The sequence below is a fragment of the Delphinus delphis genome, chromosome 6 (assembly GCF_949987515.2).
Source record: "Delphinus delphis chromosome 6, mDelDel1.2, whole genome shotgun sequence".
NCBI lineage: Eukaryota > Metazoa > Chordata > Mammalia > Artiodactyla > Delphinidae > Delphinus > Delphinus delphis.
Genome location: NC_082688.1, coordinates 109,427,332 through 109,452,141, shown reverse-complemented (window position 1 = coordinate 109,452,141; position 24,810 = coordinate 109,427,332). Strand labels below are relative to the sequence as shown.

General features: G+C 40.2%; 1 protein-coding gene across 2 annotated transcripts in view; it reads left to right on the top strand.

Moving 5' to 3' along the window:
* GALNTL6 (polypeptide N-acetylgalactosaminyltransferase like 6) overlaps positions 1-24,810 on the top strand; it is a 1,143,433-nt gene that overhangs the window by 1,045,966 nt on the left and 72,657 nt on the right. For both annotated transcript variants that reach the window (XM_060013624.1, XM_060013625.1), the window contains one exon: positions 17,293-17,400. In XM_060013624.1, the coding sequence (XP_059869607.1) occupies positions 17,293-17,400 (108 nt within the window). The remainder of the gene's footprint in view (positions 1-17,292; positions 17,401-24,810) is intronic.

The window sequence follows — 24,810 nt, the reverse complement described above, 5'->3', positions numbered from 1 at the left end:
GATCCCACACACCGCAGAGCGGCTGGGCCCGTGAGCCATGGCTGCTGAGCCTGCGCGTCCGGAGCCTATGCTCCGCAACGGAAGAGGCCACAACAGTGAGAGGTCTGCGTACCACAAAAAAAAAAAAAAAAAAAAAATTACAAAAGAAAAGGAAGAAAGGCTCAGGAATGGTCACCAAAATCATGCTGCTATACCTTTTTATAAGTTCTTTTAAAAGGTTAATGAAGTCATTGACTCTCTAAAACAGTATGAAATGCTGAACTTTCTGAGATTAGGAAAAATGTTAACAGACAAGAGAAGAAGATAGAAAATAAACAGCAGCAGTCAGGATATAATGAAAAAGAAGACGAAAACCAAAATGAAGGTCACATTGAAAGCAACACAAAAGAGAAGGAATATTCTGAAAATATATAGGGACACAAAGATAAGATTGAGAAAAAGGAACAAAGTGAAATTAAAATGAGCAAAGTTAAAAAGTAGTAGAGTGGAATGACATGGAGGATAAAGGAGCTCATAGTATTCCTAAGGGAAAAAGTTAAATTAAAATAACATATTTCAAAACCTAAGAGATACAGCTGAAGCAGTGCTCAGAAGAAAAGGCAGACTCTTAAATTCTTACATCAACATAAAAAAGAATAAAAATAAACTAAACATCCATATCCAGTTCGCAAATAAAAAATAAAATAAAGCTAAGGAAATATTAATATGCATTTGAAAACTTAATGATTCAGAAAACCTAAAACTAGTAGTGCAAGAGCTAGTTCTTTAGAGCCAAAGATAAATCATTAATAAGAGATATAGCTAGGTATGGAGACAGATAAATTAATTAGAAAACAGTTAATTGACATTTATTAGAAGAATACACAAACTCGGAAGCAATCTAAATGTCCATCAACAGATGAATGGATAAAGAAGATGTGGTGTTTATATATATGTATACACACACACACACACACACACACACACACACACACACAATGGAATGCTACTCAGCCATAAAAAAGAATGAAATAATGTCTTCTGTAGCAACTTGAATGGACCTAGAGATTATCATACTAAGTGAAGTCAGTCAGACAGTGATAGGGAAATATCATATGATATCACTTATACGTGGAATCTAAAAAAACAAAAAAAAACAAATGAACTTATTTACAAAACAGAAATAGAACCACAGACACAGAAAACAAATGTATGGTTACCAAAGGGGAAAGTGAGGGAGAGATAAATTAGGAGTTTGAAATTAACAGATACACATAAAATAATCTACATAAAATAGATTAAAAAACAAGGACCTACTGTATAGCACAGGGAACTACATTCAATATTTTGCAATAACCTATAAGGGAAAAGAATCTGAAAAAGAGTAGATATATATATATATAACAATCACTGTGCTATAAACCTAAAACTAACACAACATTGCAAATTGACTATACTTCAAGAAAATAAAATGTATAAAAATGGGGGAAAAAAGGAATTTTCAAAATTTAAATGATCATAAGAGATTGCTCAATTTTATGCAAATGCAGTTAAGATTATAGGGAAAATGGATGATTTTTAACAAAATATAAATGACAAAACTGACCTCCAAAAAGAAAAAATCTGAACCAACTATATTGGTTTTCTACTACTACATAACAAATTACCACAAACTTAGTGGCTTAAAACCACCGAGAATTCTCCCACAGTCTCTGGATTGCAATCCAGCATCTTTCTGCAGGGCCTCTGCTAAGATCTCACAAGGCTGAAATCAAATTTTCGGCCAGCTCCATCCTTACCTGGAGGCTCAGCCAGGGAAGGATCTGATTCCAAGCCCCCTCAGGTTGTAGGCAGAACCCATCTCTCTGTGGTTCGGGGACCAAGCCACTACTGTCTTGCTGGCCGTTGTCTGGACATGACTTTCAGTAACCAGAAGCCCAGCTCGGGCCCTTGCCCTGTGTTCCCCTCCCCGGCCCTCTCACAACAAGGCAGCTTTCTTCTTCAAGGCGAGAATCTCCTCAGACTTCACATCCCTACACCTCTGTCTTCAGGAAGGGCAGAGTCCCCTTTTTGGACTCACTGGTTAGGTCGGACCCTCCCAGGATAACGTCCCTTCTTATTAATTCAAAGTCAACTAAATTGGGACCATAATTATATCTGCAAAACCCCTTCACCTTTGTCATAAGGTCACCTTCACCTAAATCACAGATGTGAAATCCATCACAATCACACACCTTCCTACACTCAAAAGGCAGAGATAATACAAGGACTTGTGTACCACGGGGTGGGAATTTGGGGGCCATCTCAGAATTCTGCCCATCATGCTGCCCAATGACGATAGAAGAAATAAAGAAAATTGTCAAAAAGCTATCCCCTCTGAAAAATAAAGCACCAAACCTCATTAGTTTCTTCCAAACCTTTAAGGAACACTTAGGGCTACAATGTTTATCAAAAACTGTTCTCTAATAACAGAAAAGAAAGAAATCTTTCCAGTTGATGAGATAACTGGCGTAATATTGATAACAAAATCTGACCAAGACAGCACAAATAAATAGAAAAGTACAGACATATTTTACTTGTAAATACTAGCATTAAAAATAATAATTAAAGATTACACAACAGAATAACTATTCAAAGCCTAATCCACCAAAATAAGTGCAGCTCTAGGAATTTTCCCATTAATTTATTTAATATCATTTAGGATTATCCTGATGATAGTATGCAATTCAATTAGACAAGATAATATAAGAGATATAAAAATTGGAAAGGACAGAAATTTTGCATTAATTGCAAATAATATTACCATATATCTACCTGAACAATTCAAGTTGAACCAACTGAAAAACTACTATAAATAAGAAATTCAGTAAGTTGCTTGAGTAAAATGTGTGTGTGTGTAAATATACAGAAAACAGTAGCCTTTATGTATGAAAACAACCACCCAAAGGAAGACACCCTTTACGACAGTAAGGAAAAACCAACTTGGAATAAACTTTAATGTCCTAGACCTCCATGAAGACATGTTACAATGCTACTGAGGGACACACAAAATAAATGAATAAATGAAAATTCATAATGAAGATAGTTCTCCCTAAGCATACTCCTGTATTTAATGCCATCCCAGTAAAAATGATAACATGAAGATTTTTTGGATGGGGGAGGTTAACCAGGGACAGCTAGATAAACTGCTTCTAGTTCATAAGGGAAAACAAATAGAATAACAAGAAAATTTCTGGGGAAAAAATGATAGGGGGCTAACTTAAGTAATCAAATACAGAAATTAGACAGAGATACCTATGGCACAGAATTTAAATAGACCCAGATAATATGGGAATTTAGCATAAGAAAAACATTTCAAATCAAGAGGAAGAGAGTGGATTCCTCAGTAAATAGTGTGGAACAACTACTTATCTAGGGAAAAAAAATAAAGATGAATCCCACGTGTGAAAAGACACAGGTACACAGATATTTATCTCAATATTGTTTTCATTGATGAAAAATGAAAAAAGATTAATATCCATCCTAGGGGACTAATTAAATTAATCACTATGAACTACAGTATGGCCTTTAAAAAGGATGCAACAGGTGTATTTTTACTAATATGGAATAATATCCAAACCTATCATTATTAAGTGACAAAAAAGACAAGGTACAAATATATATGCAAAAATAAATATGGAGAGAAGATAAATTTTGTTATATATATTTAATAATTTATATCTATAACATGTCACATAATACAAATGTAAGCACTTATATGATAAAATGACAATATTAATTTCACATGCAGACAATTGTCACAGATGTATTCACATATCCAGGAGATATTAATTGAGAGCCTACTGTCTGCCAGACACTGAGAATATAATTGTCAACAGAAATGACAAGTTCTCTGTCTTGTGGAATTTAGTCTGAGGAGAGACAGATCATAAATAAATAAGTGAATAAATAAACAAGATAATTTCAGATGGTGCTAAGTGCTAAAAGGAGTCCAGCCAGCCAATATTACAAAGTAGGAGCCTCAGAGAAGAGACGGTTAGATCTGGCATCATGTTTTTAAAATATTTGCATCTGTACCCAAACTAGAAGGTGGGGAATGGGCTCCAGTGTCTACTGGTCCTCAACCTCCTACTCCTCCAGCCTTGAGTGTGTCTGATCCAGCCATCACCAGAGCAAATGTTCCATGTGTTACAGGACCCACAGATTGGCAGGAGAAACTACAAAACAATGACACACTAGTGTCCCAAAGAAAGGGGGTTGTTCCCCAGGGCCCTGACCCCAAGCCGGTCCCTCGGTCCCCCTGCCCTCACCGTTGTTAATTTCCATACTCTTGGTTCCCAAGACAAGCCTCCAGCACATTGGCAGAGTACCTACAGTTCTAATTAATAAGCATTTTCCACTTTCTCTGCAGTTGTCTGAAAATACAGAAACCTCCTAGGGTGTTTAATTTATACTCCTGAAATAGTTTCCTTGTCTCCTTAGAAGGGTACAACTCAATCTCATTTTGGAAGCATACTCTTTCCCACTTAAGCCACCTCTATATAAACTCTAGTGACGATGCTTTGTACAAATGGTTTTGGTAGAAATAAATTCAGTCTTATCAAATGTACTCATTAGAAATCCTTTTTATGCCAAGAATGATTCTAAAATACTTTATATACCTTCTCACTGCTTTTATGAGAGAGCTATATTAAAAACAAAAAACCTCTCCTTACTTCTGAGCCTGCAAATACCTCGAAGCGTAGTTGCATTTTTTGTCTAAAATGTGACACAAGCCTTTTTATGGCGCACCGTATACCTTCACATACACAAGAAAATATCTGGAGTTGTTCCTATGGGGTTTCTTCCCCTACAATATTTAGCCTAGGTGATATAAAAATAACCATTCTAGTTCAACATGCCCAGAATTGATCTTCCAAAGAAAATATTAAAATGGCTCTAAACTCATTCAGAAACTCAAAGATAAACAGAAAGAGCTGCTAAATGTCTCACAAGCCAGTCTGAGATTCATTTCAATTATCCAACAAAAGGTACCTCAGGTGAAACAGAGCATTTTCAAGTTAAATTTTATGTCCATTGGATAGAAGCCTGGCAAGTCTAAATTCCTTCCAGTTGTTACTTCCTTTATGTCTGACGGCATTTTCCTAATTCCCTGTTTAACTTTATTTTAGCTTTTATAGATAGCTGTAAAGAGAGCGGGATATAACAATTTACACAGCACTCGGTATCTGTGTTCAGGTCAATTTAACTTCCTATTGAAATCTTTTTCTAACGTTGAAATTTTTAAGAATTTTTGTATTTTTCTGGTTGCCATTTTCCCTAACAAGAAAAAGGAAATACAATCTAATGACTCTAATGCAAGTCAGTTTACACCCCCGCAAAAGCTCAAGAGATATATGTTTCGAAAGTTACCTAAAAAGCTCCATACAGTTCTCAAGCCTGTCACCCAAATCCCAATGACAGTACTACACAGAGCATGGGGGTATACGCACGCATCGACTTTAGAGGTATAAGGATTTGATTTTTACACTTTACATCAAGGTCAGCAACCTACAACACACCAGGACCCTGTAAGCTGACCCCACAACTCCCTCCCTCTCTTCAACCTGTGAGAGGACAGTTGAGAATACAATCCCTACCTCGTCGCCACACATTCAGACTTGCATGTCGCCATAAGCCTGACCCCCCCCCTCACACAGGTCAACATGTGGATACATGACACGCATCCCCTGGAGCCCACACATACCAGAAGAATAAAGCTGGTCCCCTCGGGTAATATTAACACATGACCACTGTTCTTGAGCACCTATTATGTGCCAAGGGTGCTCTGTGATTATTCAATCGAGTCCTTACAACCATCTCCTGAAGCAGACACGTTAGCCCAACTTTACAGAAGATGAAAGTGAGACTCAGGAAAAGGTAGGAACCTGCCCAGTTCAAGACCTACTGCCAAGTGTTCTTTGCTCTGTCCTGAATCGTGAAAGCATGTCAGCTTCTCAAGATAAAAAAATATCACGTAAATGCCATTATGAACCTTTAAGAGTGCTCACATTTTTTATTCTGATGACATTTCTTCATTTTGAATGTTTCCCCTCAAATTTCAACACTTATCAACTGAAGCTTAGAAGACCGTTTGCTTTCCCAAAGTTTCCGACGTAACGGTCTTCATCTGAGTAGCTTTTGAATGATGTGCTTCACACCCCCAGACACTCAAACCCTGGCTGTTCAGAGAGCTTTTTTTTTTTAGTTTGATTGGAGTATAGTTGATTTACAATGTTGTGCTGGTTTCAGGTGTACAGCAAAGTGATTCAGTTATACATGTACATATATTCACTCTTTTTCAGATTCTTTTCCCATATAGGTTATTACAGAGTACTGAGTAGAGCTCTCTGTGTTATACAGTAGGTCCTTGTTGATTATCTATTTTATATATAATAGTGTGTATTTATCTCTCTCCACCCCGCATGTTTCCCCTTTGGTAATCATAAGTTTGTTTTCAAAATCTGGGAGTCTTGTTTCTGTTTTGTAAATATTGGGTTGGCCAAAAAGTTCGTTCGGGTTTTTCCATAACATCGTACAGAAGACCCGAACGAACTTTTTGGCCAACCCAATAAGTTCATTTATAGCATCTTTTTAAATTAGATTCCATATATGAATGATATCATATGATATTTGTCTGACGTACTTCACTTAGTATGATAATCTCTAAATCCAACAAGAGAGAGCTTTCTTAATGTGGACTCTTTGGTTTACTAGAAGACAGAAACCCAATTCCGACTAACTTAGAGGAAAGGGGAAACTGGACAGGACACTCAAGTAAACACACTGTGAAAAAGTCAAAGAAATGAGTGAGCCTCTGGGAGGCTGCCAGGACCCCTTCCCTGAGCACCTGGCCTCTGCCGCTTTCTGAAGAATACTCCTTCCACCCCTCAGGGATGGCCACTAGAAGCTCTCAGGCTTTCATTCTCTGCTTCGCCACCAGAGAGGTAATTCCAATTTCACGAAATCCCAAGGAAGGATTTCAGTTAGCGTGACCTGAGTCCGGTTCCACCCTGCCACTCGGAAGGTAGGATGACTGACAGCCTGACTCAGGGGTGAAGGAGAAGCACATGTTTGGGTATTTCTCTAAAGGAAAGAAGTTGTTCCCCTACAGAAAGCCAATTTTAAAGAGTTTTTTAAGAACCTTCATTTCTTTTTAGCAGATGGTGAAGTCAGAAAATTTAAGCAATAGACTTAAAATCTGGAGGCGCACAGAAATAATAGTAAAAAGCGAACACTTTGCTTCTACTGTATCTTCTAAGCTATAGAATAATGAGTTAAGGGACATGAGGGATTGTGTCCTCAAACCATAGTATTTTTACCTAGAGAAGCACTCAGAAGATGTTCCAATCCATTCTTTCCTCCCCAAGAATTAATGTTTCAGATAAACCAAAAAGCGATATATCTGTTTTTATGTCCCACCCCAATCACTGCTTTTAGGAGCGTAGTGTTACTGCAAATATAAACGTCACGTCTTAAAAACAGGATCTTCTGAACAACATACCCTCTGAAACCCTGCCAGCCCCACCCAGACCTCTTGAAGCTCATTAAATGCAAGATAGCTTGGGCACGATTTGTTTATACTGACGTAACAGAGCATCTCTTACTTTGAAATAATCTTAAGCAGATGGCTCAGAAACAAAAGCTTCCCCCTTGAGACTAGAAACCAACATATCCTCAGTAAAGACTGCAGATACATTTTCCCGTTTCTGCTTTTATTATGTTCCGATCAACAAATAGAAAAAGAGAGTCGGGCAAGGTCAAAATAAGCTGTTCTTTTTTTCTCCTAATCTCTAAGAATAACCTCAAAACCCAGGTTTCTAAGAATAAAGCAAAGCAATGGTGTGCATGTGCCTTTCCATTGTTACCTTTTTTAGATCGAGTCAGGTCGAAAAGTACAGTTTTTCTTACATCCAGCCTAGAAAACGAGTTTAATGACAGACACGGCCCTTTGCAATATCTACACACTAAAGCTTTTTAGGTTAACAACTAATATTTTAATTTCTAGATAGATGGTACAAAGGGGTTGATTGTCTAGTCTTGAGAAGTTTTTCAAACATAACCCATCCAAGTCACACCACACACTTAGAAAGTTATTTTCCAGCCCCAGAAATTTAATTTCTTATTTATATATGCTCTGTACTTTTATCATCAATCACTTCTTTATACTAAACCAGTTACAAACGAAAATAAGCTCAAGATAGCTTATTCCCTTGAAATTGTATTTGAATATACTAGAGAGCATAGCTTTTATTGGCAGCTAAATGGAAGATTATCATTAAATTACTGAATTGTTTGGAATTAACCTTACTTTATATCAATAAACGGGTAGTTCATTCATTTATTCAACAAATACTTACAGGGCACCAACTGTGTGTCAGGCACTGTCCTAGGTGCTTAAGATCCATCTCTCAATAAAACACACAAAGATACTTGCCATTGTTAGGGAGAGAGGCCGATAAATAAGAAACATAATGAATCACTTTGTCATACAACTGAAATTAACACAACATTGTTAATCAACTATACTCCAATATATCAATAAAATGAAACGTTTAAAAAAATTAAAGAAATTAACATAATGAATAAGTGAGTGAGAAGGTGTTAAGTGCTGGAGAACAGAAGCAGAGTGGGGTGAGGAGGGCTGACAGTGTGTGGTGAGAGGGTGTTTGGGGCCAGAGGCTTTGGAGCTAAGACTTGAAAGAGATGACGAGCTAGCCATGGGGAGTCTGGGGAGAGAATTCCAGACAGAGGGACCAGCCGGCACAAACGCCCTAAGACGGAAGGGTGTCTGGCATGTCAGAGGAACAGAAAAGAGGCCAGAACTGCTACAGCAGAGGGAGGGAGGGGCAGAAGAGGGCGAGGGAAGATTAGAGGGAGAGCAGGCTTTGGAACTGAATGCACTAATACATTTCTTTTTTCTTAAATTTAGGTCACCATGTCCATGTAGTATATTATGCTTCATCTTATACTTGATAATGTTCCCTTACTAACCTCCTGACAACCGATTTCTTACTGAAACTCATTCATATTCCATACGACTGCTGTAATTGTACGATGCCATTCAATTTAACATTCTCTGTGCCGAAACTCCAGTTTGTGGCTGGTATTGAAAAGTGATTAAAAAAGAAGGCAGGCATTCAATTATTCATTCAATTTGAGCTACATGATGAAGAAAACACACTGTGCTCATTCACGGTAAACTAACACTGCTTTAAAATATTTATGTTGTCAAAAGAAGGCATGTTGTTTGTAAATCTAAAATGTTTCTCCAAGAGTTAGATGCTTAAGTATGACAATGCCATAATATTTTTAAAGAATATCATCACATCACGCTACCAGGAAATGTCTTTTAAAAATATAAACCACGTCTTTCGGAACAAATACAGGATTTGAGAAATGCCACAACAGTGGTGCTTTCCTGAAGAAAGCATGTACCCACTCTGTTACCCAAACGTACCTCCCTAGTGTGTCAGGATATGCATCCCTCTACTGAGACGGACACTGCTATTGAAGACTGAAAAAAATAAAGACGTATGTGGTGATATCCATGGTATAAATAAACAAAACAACTCTACTTATCTTTGATAAAGGAGGCAAGAATATACAATGGAGAAAAGACAGCCTCTTCAGTAAATGGTGCTGGGAAAACTGGACAGCTACATGTAAAAGAATGAAATTAGAACACTTCCTAACACCACACACAAAGATAAACTCAAAATGGATTAAAGACCTAAATCTAAGGCCAGACACTATCAAACTCTTAGAGGAAAACATAGGCAGAACACTCTATGACATAAATCACAGCAAGATCCTTTGTGACCCATCTCCTAGAAAAATGGAAATAAAAACAAAAATAAACAAATGGGACCTAATGAAACTTAAAAGCTTTTGCACAGCAAAGGAAACCATAAACAAGACCAAAAGACAACCCTCAGAATGGGAGAAGATATTTGCAAATGAAGCAACTGACAAAGGATTAATCTGCAAAATATACATGCAGCTCATGCAGCTCAATATCAAAAAACAAACAACCCAATGCAAAAATGGGCAGAAGACCTAAATAGACATTTCTCCAAAGAAGATATACAGACTGCCAACAAACACATGAAAGGATGCTCAACATCACTAATCATTAGAGAAATGCAATTCAAAACTACAATGAGGTATCACCTCACACCAGTCTGAATGGCCATCATCAAAAAATCTACAAACAGTAAATGCTGGAGAGGGTGTGGAGAAACCTCTGCACTGTTGGTGGGAATGTAAATTGATACAGCCACTATGGAGAACAGTTTGGAGGTTCCTTAAAAAACTAAAAATAGAACTGCCATATGACCCAGCAATCCCACTACTGGACATATACCCTGAGAAAACCATAATTCAAAAAGAGTCATGTACCACAGTGTTCATTGCAGCTCTATTTACAATAGCCAGGACATGGAAGCAACCTAGGTGTCCATCGACAGATAAATGGATAAAGAAGATGTGGCACAGATATACAATGGAATATTACTCAGCCATAAAAAGAAATGAAATTGAGTTATTTGTAGTGAGGTGGAGGGACCTAGAGTCAGTCATACAGAGTGAAGTAAGTCTGAAAGAGAAAAACAAATACCATATGCTAACACATATATATGGAATCTAAAGGGAAAAAAAGGTTCTAAAGAACCTAGGGGCAGGATAGGAATAAAGACACAGACGTAGAGAATGGACTTGAGGACACAGGAAGGGGGAAGGGGAAGCTGGGATGAAGTGAGAGTGTAGCATTGACATATATACACCACCAAATGTAAAATAGCTAGCTAGTGGGAAGCAGCCGCATAGCACAGGGAGATCAGCTCGGTGCTTTGTGACCACCTAGAGGGGTGGGATAGGGAGGGTGGGAGGGAGGGAGACGCAAGAGGGAGAAGATATGGGGATATATGTATACGTATAGCTGACTCACTTTGTTATACAGCAGAAACTAACACACCATTGTAAAGCAATTATACTCCAAAAAAGATGTTAAAAAAAAAACACCTCTGAAAGTAGAGAAAATTGAGCTGGTGTGTTTATGGTGAAAGCAAGTTGGCCCTGAGGTCATAAGAAGAGGAACTAAATGGAGAAGGTCTTAGGGCCCCTACATAAGTAGGAGTATAAGCATAATTGAATGAGATGATCACACTTAACAAATATCTATTATCTAAACATGAAGCGAATCATTACGCACATGCAAATAAGTCACTTGATTCCTGTTGTCATAAGCACTGTCTCTACTTGAAAGAAAGTTCCATGCGTTCAGAACTTTGAATCTCCAACAGTGAATGATGCCTGGCATACAGTAACTGCTCGCTACCCTGTTTGTCGACTTGATTCATGAATTACCTGAAAAGAGAAGTACGGGATGGAAAGAGAGTATAAAACAGGAGTCCTAACAAATCTAGGTGAAATTTGGAAAATAAATAGGAAACACCAGTCAAGGGGTAGGAAAGACGAAGGGGAGAATTTCTTTAGAGAGAAAACTTTACAGCAGCAAGCCCTGAGGAGGGGAACTTGGTCCTTTGTAGAGAATCAAAACTAGACCAGATGGGGGAGGAGGGAGGGGAAGAAAGGAGAGAGTGATTGAGGGACAGTTAAGCAAAGATGAGATAATGCAAGGCTTGGGAATCTTTATGCAGGAGTTGTAACGCTACCCTGGCAGCAACAGAAAACCACCGAAGGATTTTAAATGGAAGCATGATAGACTCAGATTCATGCTTGTAAGTGATCACAGTGGCAATATGGAGAAAAAAAATAAATTCTAGGATTCCTTTCTAACACTGGTGTTAGCATTTTTTGAAAAATCTGGACAGACATTTTCTGAATTGGACTTAGCTATAAAGAAAAATTTCTGAGGGGGAGAATTTTAAGAATTTGGAGTAGGTTACCAATAGAAGGCATAACATTTGCTTCATTGGTGATGGCGGTGGGCAGAATTCCAAGCTGCCCCTCTTCCCTGGCTTCCTCCTACACTTAAGTTATATTCCACGGCAAAAAAGTCATGGCAAATGTAATTTCTAGTTAGTTCACGCTAAGCTAGGACAATGACCCTGGTGGGCCTAAACTAATCACAGGGGCCCCTTGATTGATTGATTGAGACTCAATAAATTAATATATTTATTGAGTGAATACTCTTACAGAAACTGTACTACTGCCTTTAAATCTATTTTGCTCAGTTAATTCTCACAACTCAGTAAGGTCTTTTTTTCTTTTTTCCCAGCCAAGCTAGACCATGCTCTTTTTTTATTTTTTTTTTAATTTTTATTGGAGTATAGTTGCTTTACAGCATAGGAGCCCCTGTAGAGCAGGGAGTTTTCCCCAGCAGGGAGCACAAGAAGTCAGGCAGATTTAAAGCCTGAGAAGGGTTCTATGTGAGGGCGGTTAGCCGTGGCTAAGATGGAGAGTTCCCAGAAAAAGGAACTGAGAATGGGTCTGGGAGCAGCCCTGGGCATCCCCAGCAAGGAAACGGGCCCTGGTCCTACAGCTGTCAGGAACTAAATGAGCCTAAAGGCAGGTTCTTCCCCAGAGGCTCCAGATAAGTGCTCAGTCCAGCCACCACCTGGATTTCAGCCTCGTGAGACGCCAGGCAGGGGACCCCACGGAGCCCACAGGACCTCTGACCCACAGAAACGGGAGATCATAAATAAATGTGTGATGTTTGAAGACACCAAGTTCTGGTAATTTGTTACACACCCATAGAAAGATCTTTAAAAACTGTATTACAGTGACCCTCCAAAGAGAATTAGAATTTCATTTTTGTGTGTGTGTTTGGTTATTTTTTTGCCCTACCTTGGAAAGGAAGGCAACGAGGATTTATTTAACTTTCTATTATGGCTGTCCTTTGTCACCATCCCCTTGTCCCGCAAGAGGGATTGGCCACCTCACCAAATGATGAGAGAAATGCGGTCCCCTTTTCATGAAAAATAAACACCTGGGCCAACCAATCACTCTCTCCCAGCTGCGGATGGTAGGAAAGCTTCTCTGCCTTGACACTTGCCTACCTCTGACATTTGATTACACATAGGACTCCTGAACATTCTCTGCCCTCCGGTTTCCCACCCCTGCATCTATTGTCTAATTACTTTCAAATTGTCTCTCTTTAAAATGTACAACTGGGACTTCCCTGGTGGCGCAGTGGTTGGGAATCCACCTGCCAATGCAGGGGACATGGGTTCAAGCCCTGGTCCGGGAAGATCCCACATGCCACGGAGCAACAAAGCCCGTGCGACACAATCACTGAGCCCGCGTGCCACAACTACTGAGCCCACGAGCCACAACTACTGAAGCCCGTGCACCTAGAGCTCATGCTCCACAACGAGAAGCCACCTCCATGAGAAGGTCGCGCACCTCAACCAAGAGTAGCCCCCGTGCGCCACAACTAGAGAAACCCCGTGCACAGCAACGAAGACCCAACGCAGACAAAACTAAATAAATAAATTTATAAATTAAACAAAAATAAAATAAAATGCACAGTTAATAAAAGGAAATAATCTCACAAATATTCAGGCTGTTTGATTCAATAAAGTTTTTGATAAAATTAAAATTGTACTTAAAAAATTCACTGTATTTGAGTTAAAATGTCAGAAGAGACTGAAAATAGAACCAAACAAAACAGGGTTCTTAGAGTGGACCAACTGCTGTAATAATCCCCAAATCTTGGTAACTTAGCATCAGTCATGCAGCTGCTACACTTCAGCCCTGGGAGAGAAGGAAGCTGTGTGCTCTGCTCCACCCCGGTTTCCAGACACTCAGGCCCCATCTGCCTAGTGACTCCACCACCTTCTAGGGGCTCAGAGGCCTCCTCTGGATCTTCTGCAATTCATCAGGCTCTGAGGGAGAAGAGAATCATGAAGGGGAGAAAGGAAGTCCCCGCTTACTGACTTGAGCCCAGAGGTGATGCACATCACTTCTGTCCACATTCCACTGGCAAGAAACAAGCATACAGCCCCTTCTGAATACCAAGGAGCTGGGGATTATAGCCTGGCAGTGAGCCCCGGAAGAAGTGAGCATGGAAATTTGTACGTCCTGCACTGTATCTCCCACAGTAGGATGAGATAAAATCTGTGGGTGACCTGTAAATTTTTATCCCGTGTTAGAGGTCACCTCCACCGCGGATTTGGAAGTCTGTAGTCCAGTTATTACTGCCTGACGAAGCACCCCAAAATCTACAGCATAAAACAAGCATTGTATCAAATTCCTGGGTCCCAAATTCAGAAAAGGTACAAAGGAGAGAGCTCATTTCTGCTGCATGGTATCTAGGGTCACAGCTAGAGGCTGGAATCATTTAGAGGAATCTTCATCTACATGCCCAGCAGTTGATGTTGGGTGTTGGTGAAAACAGCTGAGGCTGTCGGCCCGAGCGCCTACACGTGACCTTTCATGTGGCCCAAACTTTCTACAGTGGGGTCTCCTCAAGGTGTCAGATTTCTTACATGGCAGCTCAAATTTGCAAAAACGAGTGCCCCAGGGGACAGGCAGAAGCTATGCCTTTCATGACCTCAGTCACTTCTGCTGTCCTCTACAGGCCTAAGAATTCACAAGCACACCCAAATTCAAGGACAGGGAACATAGTCCCACATCTCAGTGGGGGGTACCAAGGTCACATTGTAGAGGGGCATGTGCAATGGGAGATATTGTGGTGTCTAAGTTGGGAAAATGCAACCTCCCATATGTAGTATCTTAGAATCCCTGAATTTCAGTGTTTGAAAGGATTGTGTATCTTATAGAACAGGGACCAGCGAACTATGACCCACTGCCTATCTATGTCAACAAAGTTTTACTGAAATACAGTCATGTCTCTTCTTAGCAAAGTTTCTTAGTTGCAAGACCATATAACCCACAAAGCCTGAAGTATTTACTATCTGGCCCTTTACAACAAAGTTTGCTGACTCTGTAGATAAACTGTTGACTTAGTAGGTGGGCACTGGAGTTAGATCACTAGGATGCATATCTCTGTTCTGGATGTGGCCAATTCTGCAGCTTTGGACAAGTTAGCCTGTAGGCTGCCATGTTCCCACCTATATAACTGGGGAAATAGTAAAGTCTGTCATTGAGTTGTGGGCATTAAATGAAAAAGAGCACAGTAAGCATTCATAAATGCTAACTCTTATTATTAGAATTACCTAAAATATCGGCTAGATCAACTGTCCACCAGAGTTACATTCTTGTCTACAAAATGTCATCAACTGTGGATTTCAACACACCTAGCAATACAGGAAGCCCATTTCATCTTTATCCGAGCTGCCTATTACAAATTTCCTCCTTCCACTGAGTTGCAATCTGTCTCTTTATAGCTCTATCCTATTAATCCTAGTCCTAGCTCCTTGGGGTTCTACGAACATCACTACCAAATGTTAGGTTCTTCAGATATTCGAAAAGCACTTCTCTGAATTTTATCTTATCAAGACTACGAACCTCCATTCTTCCAATTGTTTCTTTCTAAGACACAGTTTGCATCCCTTCCCCATGTTGGTAATTCTCTTTACAAGGGAATATAAAGCATTTTCTCAGAAATTAGCATAAGACTTCAGGTAGATAGATCAAGACCTTTAATCCCTAAACTCTCCATATTTTGCTGGTGATGTGTTTTGTGCTACTCAGTCTTTTTTCTACCTTCTCCTGCTCTGGAAGAGTTGATTTTTGCAGGTCTGGGGACAGGTCCTTATATTTACCCTTTTTATGTTTAATCTTATATAATAGCTCCAGCCTCTCGGGATCTTTCCAGATGTCGGTACTGTAGTTTAGAATGTTCTCTGCCCCTCCCAGCTTTACATGATCTATGCATAGTTCTGACGACTTGATCTAAAGCCAAGTTGAAATTGATACCATGAATAGTCCTGAACTCTCAGGAGTTAGAGCAACTGAGTATTGTTTTCATAATCCATTTGCCATCCCCTTGGGATTCCATTCATCACTGTTTGTTCACCAGTCTTACTTAGGGTGCCATTCCTCTTAGTGAAAGAAGATGGAAGCAAATGTAAGTTAAGACATAAACATTTCTCTTTCTCTCTTCCAATATTTCACTTTAAACGAAGCTGTGTATCTGCATCAGTCAGGGTTCTCCAGAGAAACAGAACCAACGGGGTACCTATATGGAGGGAGATTTATTTAAGGGAATTGGCTCATGGGATTGAGGAAGCTTGGTAAATCCAAAAAATCTGCAAGGTAGACCAGCAGGCTGAAGATGCAGGGAAGAGTTGCCTTTCATGTTCAAAAGCAGGCAGTCTGCTGGCAGAGTTCCTTGTTGCTTGAGGCAGGTCAGTCTTTGTTCTTCAAGGGCCTTTAACTGATTGGATAAGTCCACCCACATCACGGAGAGAAACTGCTTTACTCAAAATCCACCAATTTAAATGTTAATCTCATCCATAAAACATCCTCATGGAAACAGCCAGAGTCATGTTTGACCAACTATCTGGACGCTCTGGTGCAGCCTTTGACACATAAAACTAACCATTAAAGTATCTAACTCTTTTTTTAAATCATTTTCTTGCAATGAAAATAGCTAAAAATCTAGCATATATGAAGCCTGCATTTATGTTTTGATAATTAGCCCGTTTACAGTGCAGCCTGTTGTGTAAAACCAGGATTAATGGTTTGAGTGGGCAGTCATGGGAAAACATAACCAATTAATTTTTATCACTACCTATAAGTACAACATCTTAACAGATACCCTGAGTTTAACATCTCTTGAGTACACATCACTAACCAATTATTTTCTGTACCTAAGAAAAGATCGGGAGTGGGGAGAAATTAGAATGCAACTCTGATTCTTAAGGTGAGCTCTACTGAAAGTTTCAGTATCTAGATAAATTATGGATATACCTAAGTGGCTTCATTCATTCACCTATTTTAGAAATTCCTTTTTTAACTGACACAAATTCCAATGTTATTTCTTCTAATGACTTCACAAGATTGTCAAAACAAATATCTATATAAATAAGATGTCTAACCATTAAATGTCAGTTTATTACAATAGTTGTGTTAAAATTCTACGAGAATAAAAAATATGTCAACATGTTATCTATGGAAATTAGATTTACTGAACTAATATTTTGGTTCTATACTCCTATGAATCTAGCTTTTTTAAAATGTGGGTTTTTTTCCCCTTGGTTGGCCATTGATAATAAACAGAAATTATTGATTTAGAGACTTTAAGAGATTTTAAGATTTTGTATGAATCTTACTAATAATTTGGGTCTTTTGGTATGAAAGGTACCGTTCGCTTTTATTATACTTTTAATTTCCCCTCTTTAGGTCTGGATGTGTGGAGGAGAAATGTTTGACGTTCCATGTTCTAGAGTTGGTCATATCTACAGGAAGTACGTCCCTTATAAAGTTCCATCCGGGACCAGTCTGGCAAGAGTGAGTAACCAGGGATCAGAATAAGTGGGGTTTGCTATGGTTTTCCGTGTGCAAAATGTGAAGCCTCACACGTGGTTTAATCCAAGGCACCGTCTGATCAACGTACAAATCCACAGCTTGGCCATTCCATTTGGCAGGCTTTCAATGTAGAGGTTCCTGTGTTTCTCAGAGTTTTATTTCCATTCCTTAAGGAAGTATTAGTTATGATGCTAAGTCTTGTTATTAATTGTATCGAAGCACTTGCACATACATTATATTTATATATTACTATATTTGCATATTATATTTAGTCTTCATCTATACTTTCGGAGCTTAATATTCTTATCTTTATTTTGTAGATGAGAAAACTGAGGCTTAGCAAGGTGGCTCTTTCACGTACACGAGTGACAAATAGCAAAGTTGGGGTTTAATCCCAGGTCTTCAGAATGGACCCCTCACAGGGAGTGTAACAGGATAAGTCAGATGGAGAACAGGGTAAACGGGATGCGGAGAGGTGTCTCCCGAACTCCGCCTTCCTCTCATTCTTAATCAGGGCCAGCTCTGCCTAAAATTCTACCCCATCCTCAAAATTCCAAAACTGGTCAAGTCCAAGATTTTTTTTTTTAAGATATTGTTTTGAGTAAAACCTTTATCTTAGACCAGACGCAAGGATGCTTTTCTCTTCTGCCTTTTACAATGTTTGGGAGAACGTGGTCATGATACCTTCTGGAAACAATCCTGACAATTCCCGTTTTCTGTGTCCCTTTTTTCGTCACTCCATCAATTTCAGGCACCACAATCTGTACCTGCTACTGCTAAGACCCCAGGTCTAGAGAAAGGGTGTTTCACCACCACCCTCTGCACCATGTTCCCCTAAGAATCTAATCCCAAATGATTCATGTTTGTTCTTTTACTAATAAGGCTGCAATATATAATCAAGTCTTTTATATAAAGTTCAGTAAGCTCACACAACAAGCTTTTAAAAAAATATAAACTAATTCATCAGGATTCATGAGAGTATCAATCCCACACAGGCAGAGTTTCTCTCGGAATTATTTGCTACTATTCTCCCGGCACCTAGAACAAGGGTCGGTGTCACTCACCAAGCTGTGTTGAAAGAATTAATGAGTCAGGAAAAACTAAGACAAGAAAATGCCGCAGGTCTAAGGTCTTACTAAAACGTAAACATTTTAATGAAGTATAATAAAATTCTCATTTATAGTGAGTCCTTTTTGGGGAAGGAGGATTCTGCCTTATTCCCTTTCTGAGATTATTTGTCAATGACGTCCGTTTTCTTTGTTTTCCTGGGCGCACCATAATCTCTCTTACAGCAGTTTGAGTTAATAGTAATGAAGTTACATTACATACACCTTGAAGGGAGGTAGTCATATTATTCCTCCATCCGCAAAAGATTAATCAGACGTTAATAACATACTCCATTAAGTTGTTAGAGAAACATATTATTTGAAGAAAAGAAACCAATCACAAAGTGATTAAAGAGCTGCAATGGGGGTTAGGAAATATGATTTAATTTAGGCATAAGACTTAATACATATGAATCTGAAAACTCATGAACTCCCAAAAAGGGAAATGACTAAACAGTTTTGAGCACATACCATAAATCAGCTGTGTGGCTATCATCAGTAGCAGCAGTTTAAAACATCCCCAAGATAATGATGTTCTGTCGTCTGTCCATTTCACTCACTCATACGCTCCACGCTTGTGTCCCAAACTGAATCTTTTATGTGCAAGATGGGTGGTGTGTGTGCTTGGTTTGCAGCCAAAAGTAGAGTCTAGAAGCTGGGGGGGGGGTGGGAGGGAGTTGTGCGGATCTTCAAAAAATAACTCTGTTCATATACTTCGAAGAAAGAAATTAAGTCCTTCTTCAAAGACTGTCAACTATAGGGAAACAGGCTGGCACATAAAATTTCCAGCAAAGAGGGAGGATTTATTCAAATGAAAAAACATCCATAATTCTGAATTTTAATCTTTTCCACTTAAATTTTACTTGAAGCTCCTTTTTATTTTTTCTCTAAACTGCTAGAGCAATCAGAAAGTCATAAATATTGAGGCTCAGCTGTCACTCTAAGAAACATTTTATGATTTTTTTAAATAAAAAAGCGTATTAAAATGAAAAACAATTCTGATATTTTGTGGGAGAATCTCAACTACCTGCTACACCCTGCAGTATCACTGAATCATCACAAATGAGGAGACTTTACAGATGCTCAAATGCAGGGCCAGGTCCACACAATAGGGAGTTCATCCTTCCAGCCTTGCAGGAAACGGAGAGAAAGATGGAGGAAACTCCACAGGCTAATTTTCTTATCACAAAGCTCACTTATTTCTTCAGAAATGTGCACCCTTCTTTTATGTGCCTATGTAAATAGAGGGCTCCAGCTGACTTTCACAACACACACGCATCACACACACACACACACACACACACACGTGTGAATAGCCTACAGTCCTCTAAATAGCAAACCAGCATGTATCATAGAAAGAAATGCAAATAATTAGCTAGTCAGTGCCTTCTATTTACCTAGACAGTCTGGCTGGAAGAGACAAGATGTCTACACACGAAACCATTAGAGGACAACACAAGACAGCAAATACGGATAGTTGTTCAAACGTGTTGTAAAGATGTGTGTGGTGGCGGGAAGAGGAGGGGTGGGGTACACTAGCGGCGGCACTGAACTCGGACCTTCAAGGATACTTCAGTTAGATGAACATGGTTCGCAGAATCGTGGTTCCCAAACTCAGGACCGGTGGACCAGTTCCTGGCCCACTTTTCACCCAGCCTCAGTGAACTGAGAAAACTGAGAATCACGAAGCTAAATCTATTCCATTTAATAACATCTTTTTATGCATCAATCTTAGGCTTTTTTTTCTCCTCTTATGACAGTATAAGAGATGGTAGATTTTTATTAATGCCCTTATTTGGCAAGAATAAGAATTAGCCTCCCTATGTCAATTCCCACCAAATGCAAAATTCTGGGACATTGTGCCCTACAATTCAGCTTCATCAGGGAATCAGAGTGTCCACGTGTCATGAGTAAAACCAAATGTTTCACCATGTTACCTCGGGGTCCAATGTCAGTACACCGGGCACAGCTGTGATACCTTCTCTCCAGGAGAAAATGGCCAGTCCCTGAGGGAAGGGCTGCCCACCCCTAGTGCTGCAGGGGGACCAGAAAGTCCCCAGGGCCGAGGGGACAGACATCCCCTCCTTGGGATGGCACTGACTGTCCTTTACACAGAGGCGTGAACAGCCAAGTGGCTGAGTGGCAGAGCGGAGGAGACCCTCGGTGGAGACCCTCCGAGGAGACCCTTCACTGCGACAGGCTGTGTCATGAGCCACGCACCCTGCAGAAGCCACTTCGGGCACCTCAGACTTCCCTGTGAATGTCAGTGTGTTTGAGGCAATCATGCCGTTGGACCTGAGACCGGTGACATAACAGAGGCACAGAATAGCCACCCCACGGCTAAACACACCAGCTGATGCAGCACGATGTGGTCCCCTCGGAACACGTGGCCGGGGCGTGTCCCCAGGAGGGCCCCTTGCAGAGCAGGGCAGCCCTGCAGACTGTGGATGGGGTCCTGGAGGCTTACTCGGCTGCACAGGAGACAAAGCAGGACCCGACCCTCACCCTGAGTCTGTAAGAGATGCCCAAACTAGGGGATTGTATCCTTCTGTGTTTTGCCATTGACGTAAGATCGATAACTGTTCTTTTTTAAATTTCATCTTGCATGTCATGGCAACCACTGTCCAAATTTCAGGATAAGAGCTATAAAGCCAAAATCAAATTCCCATAATAATGGATTGTTAAAGGGGATGGAGATGAAACGTCCCACGAGCAGAGCTGGGACTGTGTCTGTCCAATGCTCGCAACAAACTGGAGTGGCTGGGAGTCCTGGGGGAGCCCCAGCAGAAGAGGGCCAGGTAGGAATGAGCAAACACAGAGAGTGACAAAGGATTGCGTTTGGGCTGCCGCAGTTAAACTGGGACGGTGCAGTGGAGACAGAATGCAGGCCAAGGTGTATACCTTTCCCTTACCGACTGCAGGGACGCACTCGGGGGTTTTGAACAGGAAGTGTCAGGGTAAAAATAGAAGGGGTAAAATGGAAAGATCAGCCAACAGGTAAATATTAAAGGAGAGAAAGACTAAAGAAAGTAACATTCTGAATGCAAGAAGCATCTGTAAAGAAAACTTCCTGGGAGATTTTCATTGATTTGCCACCCTGTGCAAGAATAGAGAGGTCAGACGTGACTGCAAAGTTTTCGTCGCCACATCTGAGACGCAAAGGTACAGATACAGGGACGAGAGGAAGGGACGGATGCTGAGGTTGGATTTAGATAAGCTGGGTCCTAAGCGACCGTTGCACACAGGCTCGGGGAGAGCCAGACCTGGGAGACGTGCGTGGACTACCCATCCAGGATTCTGAGAGCCCACAAAAACCAGATTTTGCCAGATTTTCTTCAAAAGGACTAGTTTGATGTCAGAAAATGAAATCGCCAAGAAGGCAATCAAGGATGGTGATGAATGGGAAATCGACTCTCCCACAAAGTGACCTTTCCCCCGTCATGACTGTAAACCAGTTGATTCTCATGAAGCTGCCCAGCAAATAGAGCCGGAGCACCACTACCTTGGCCACCAACAGCAGCCCGTGCTTCGTCCGACTTCTCTGAAAGCGGCAGGATTCAGATGCTTCGTTTGAAACTGTCCTTGAGTTTGGGGACACGGTGGCCTATCATGGGCTTTCCCCCAAAGGGCAGAAAATAATGAACTCTTCCCAAAAGACAGCTTTCATAAATGGCTAGGACTTCTGTGCAGATGCAATTCCTCTCAAAACAATAACTATTTCAAATTCTTCCTTACAGTGTAACCAAAAGGGCAATGAGTCTGTCCAGTACTCGTGGCAAGAGCTAAAGATGATTCATCTACTGCTCTCATGTGTTTCTCTCCCCTCCTGGCCATATTTTAAAATATAATATCTCCTATTTAGATGGCACTTTTAAATTTTATTTTTATGGAGGTAAAATTGATTTATAACATTATGTAAGTTTCGTGTGTACAGCACTATATTTCTACTTTTGTATTCACTACAGTGCTCACCACCAAAACTTTAGTTTCCGTCAACCACCATGCAGTTGGTCCCCTTCACTCAGTTTGCCCCCATTTCCCCTCTGTAACCACTACTCTGAGTCTACGTGTTTGTTTTTCTTCGGTTTGGCTTGTTCATTTATTTTGTTTTTTGTATGTCTGTTTGTTTTGTACATTCCACATATGAGTAAAATCACACAGTGTTTGTCTATCTTTGTCTGTCTTGTTTCACTTAGCATAGTAACTTTAAGGTCCATCCATGTCACAAAGGGCAAATGTCATCTTTTTATGGCTAAGTAATATTCCATTGTGTATATATACCACATCGTTTTTATCCATTCGTCTGTTGATAGGCACTTACCTTGTTCCATATCTTGGCTATTGTAAATAATGCTGCAATGAACATAAGGGTGCATATATTTTTTTCAAATTCGTGTTTTCATATTCTTCGGAAAAATACCCAGAAGAGGGGTAAGCTGGATCCTACTGTCGTTTTATTTTTAATTTTTTGAGGAATCACCATATTGAACTTTTTATTTAAAAATTCAAGCATCTTGGGCTTCCCTGGTGTCGCAGTGGTTGACAGTCCGCCTGCCGATGCAGGGGACGCGGGTTCATGCCTCGGTCCGGGAGGATCCCATGTGCCGCGGAGCGGCTGGGCCCGTGAGCCACGGCTGCTGAGCCTGCGTGTCCGGAGCCTGTGCTCCACAACGGGAGAGGCCACAACAGTGAGAGGCCCGTGTACCGCAAAAAAAAAAAAAAAAAAAAAAAAAAAATTCAAGCATCTTCCATAAATAATATTTCATCATTTTTCCTGATAGCTTCCCTAAAAATCAATCATAACTTTATTATGTGACAATAATGGTTCAATAAATCATTGAGATTTGATGAGTCCATTGCGGGTTATGAAGATAAATGTCATCTCTTGCCACAAAGAAGGCTCAGGCTGCAGAAATTCTTCAATAAATATTTATCAAGTGCCCACCATGTGCCAGGCGGAAATGCATAGAGCTTGCCCCATATCCTAGGCCAGGAGCATTGGACCTTTTAATTAAATCAAGCCTCCCCTTTGTAACAGAATGTCACCTCACCCAAGGACAGTCCCCACTAGAGAGAAGTTTCTGCCTGTACAGCACTCATACTAACCTTCAATGATGTCCCTTTTTCTACCGCTTGTTTTGCATGTGAGGAAAATGAGGAAAACTATTCCATCTGCCAAGGACCTAGGGAGAGGAGATGGGAAAACGTGAAACACTAATGTGTTCCCCACGGCTTGACCCTCACTTGCTCCCTTAATTCCTACCCCAGGGGTCTGAGAATTTTAAGCATCCATGTTTTTTAGCTCTTCATTTAACAAAAAACAACAGAATCACACTTTGTCTCTAAAATGCTTAAATAATATGGAGGTAAAGCATAGAATTTTCATACCAAACATAGACACCGAAACAGAAAGTGAAGGAGCAAATCACTGACGGGTACAGTCTCTTACCATTTGAAAGTTTCGTGAACAAAATATGCGAGGTAAAGACAACATTACTTTAAAATTCAGCAATTTCCCACCAAACTTCTCAAAACTAACTTTTCGTTTGGTCTTCTTCTTATTTCCTCTACGTACTTTCCCCCCAAACTCCCACAAGTTTGCCATAATCTCCGTAACCAAAAATGCAACTCTTGCAAGAGGGAGCAGAACTGGCTGCTCTATGACTCTGCCTTTTGGGGCCTCAACTGGACGATGAAATCGCAGGAGCACCTGGCTCAGAGGGACTCATTCAGGGGAATGAGCTTCTTACCCTGAGATGTGTAAATGCAGAGTGACGCTGCTGGAGGCCTCTGCTGTGTCATTTCCATTCTAATCACCCTTGTTTCCAGTTGTTTATTAGTTCATGGCAAGAATTCCATCTCCAACTACAATTCCAGCCCAAGCACATTTCCTTTCTAATGTCGTGTGAGGTGGAGAAAACAGTTCCGCTTGCTACTCTATAAACTGAGAAACGGTCAAAAACCAATGGGCGGCTTTGTGGTGTCCGGATGCTCTTGGTGTTCTAATTTGGAAAATGCTTTATAAAAATAAAATTTCACAGATTGCCTAAACTTTGAACAGATGTAGTTTTCAACTTAAGAACCCTGCGTGAGCTGTTAAAAACATAAAGGTTTTTTTTTTTGCCTTTTTTGAAAGTACGGGAACTAAAACAGGGTCTTCTAATAACAGATAGAACAATGCTTCAGCACCATTTAGTTCCATCACAATTTGTTGGACTGCTTGCTGTGGGTGTTCTTGTGGAGGAACAAAACACTAGATACTCTCCTTAGCTGATGGTTAGAAGAT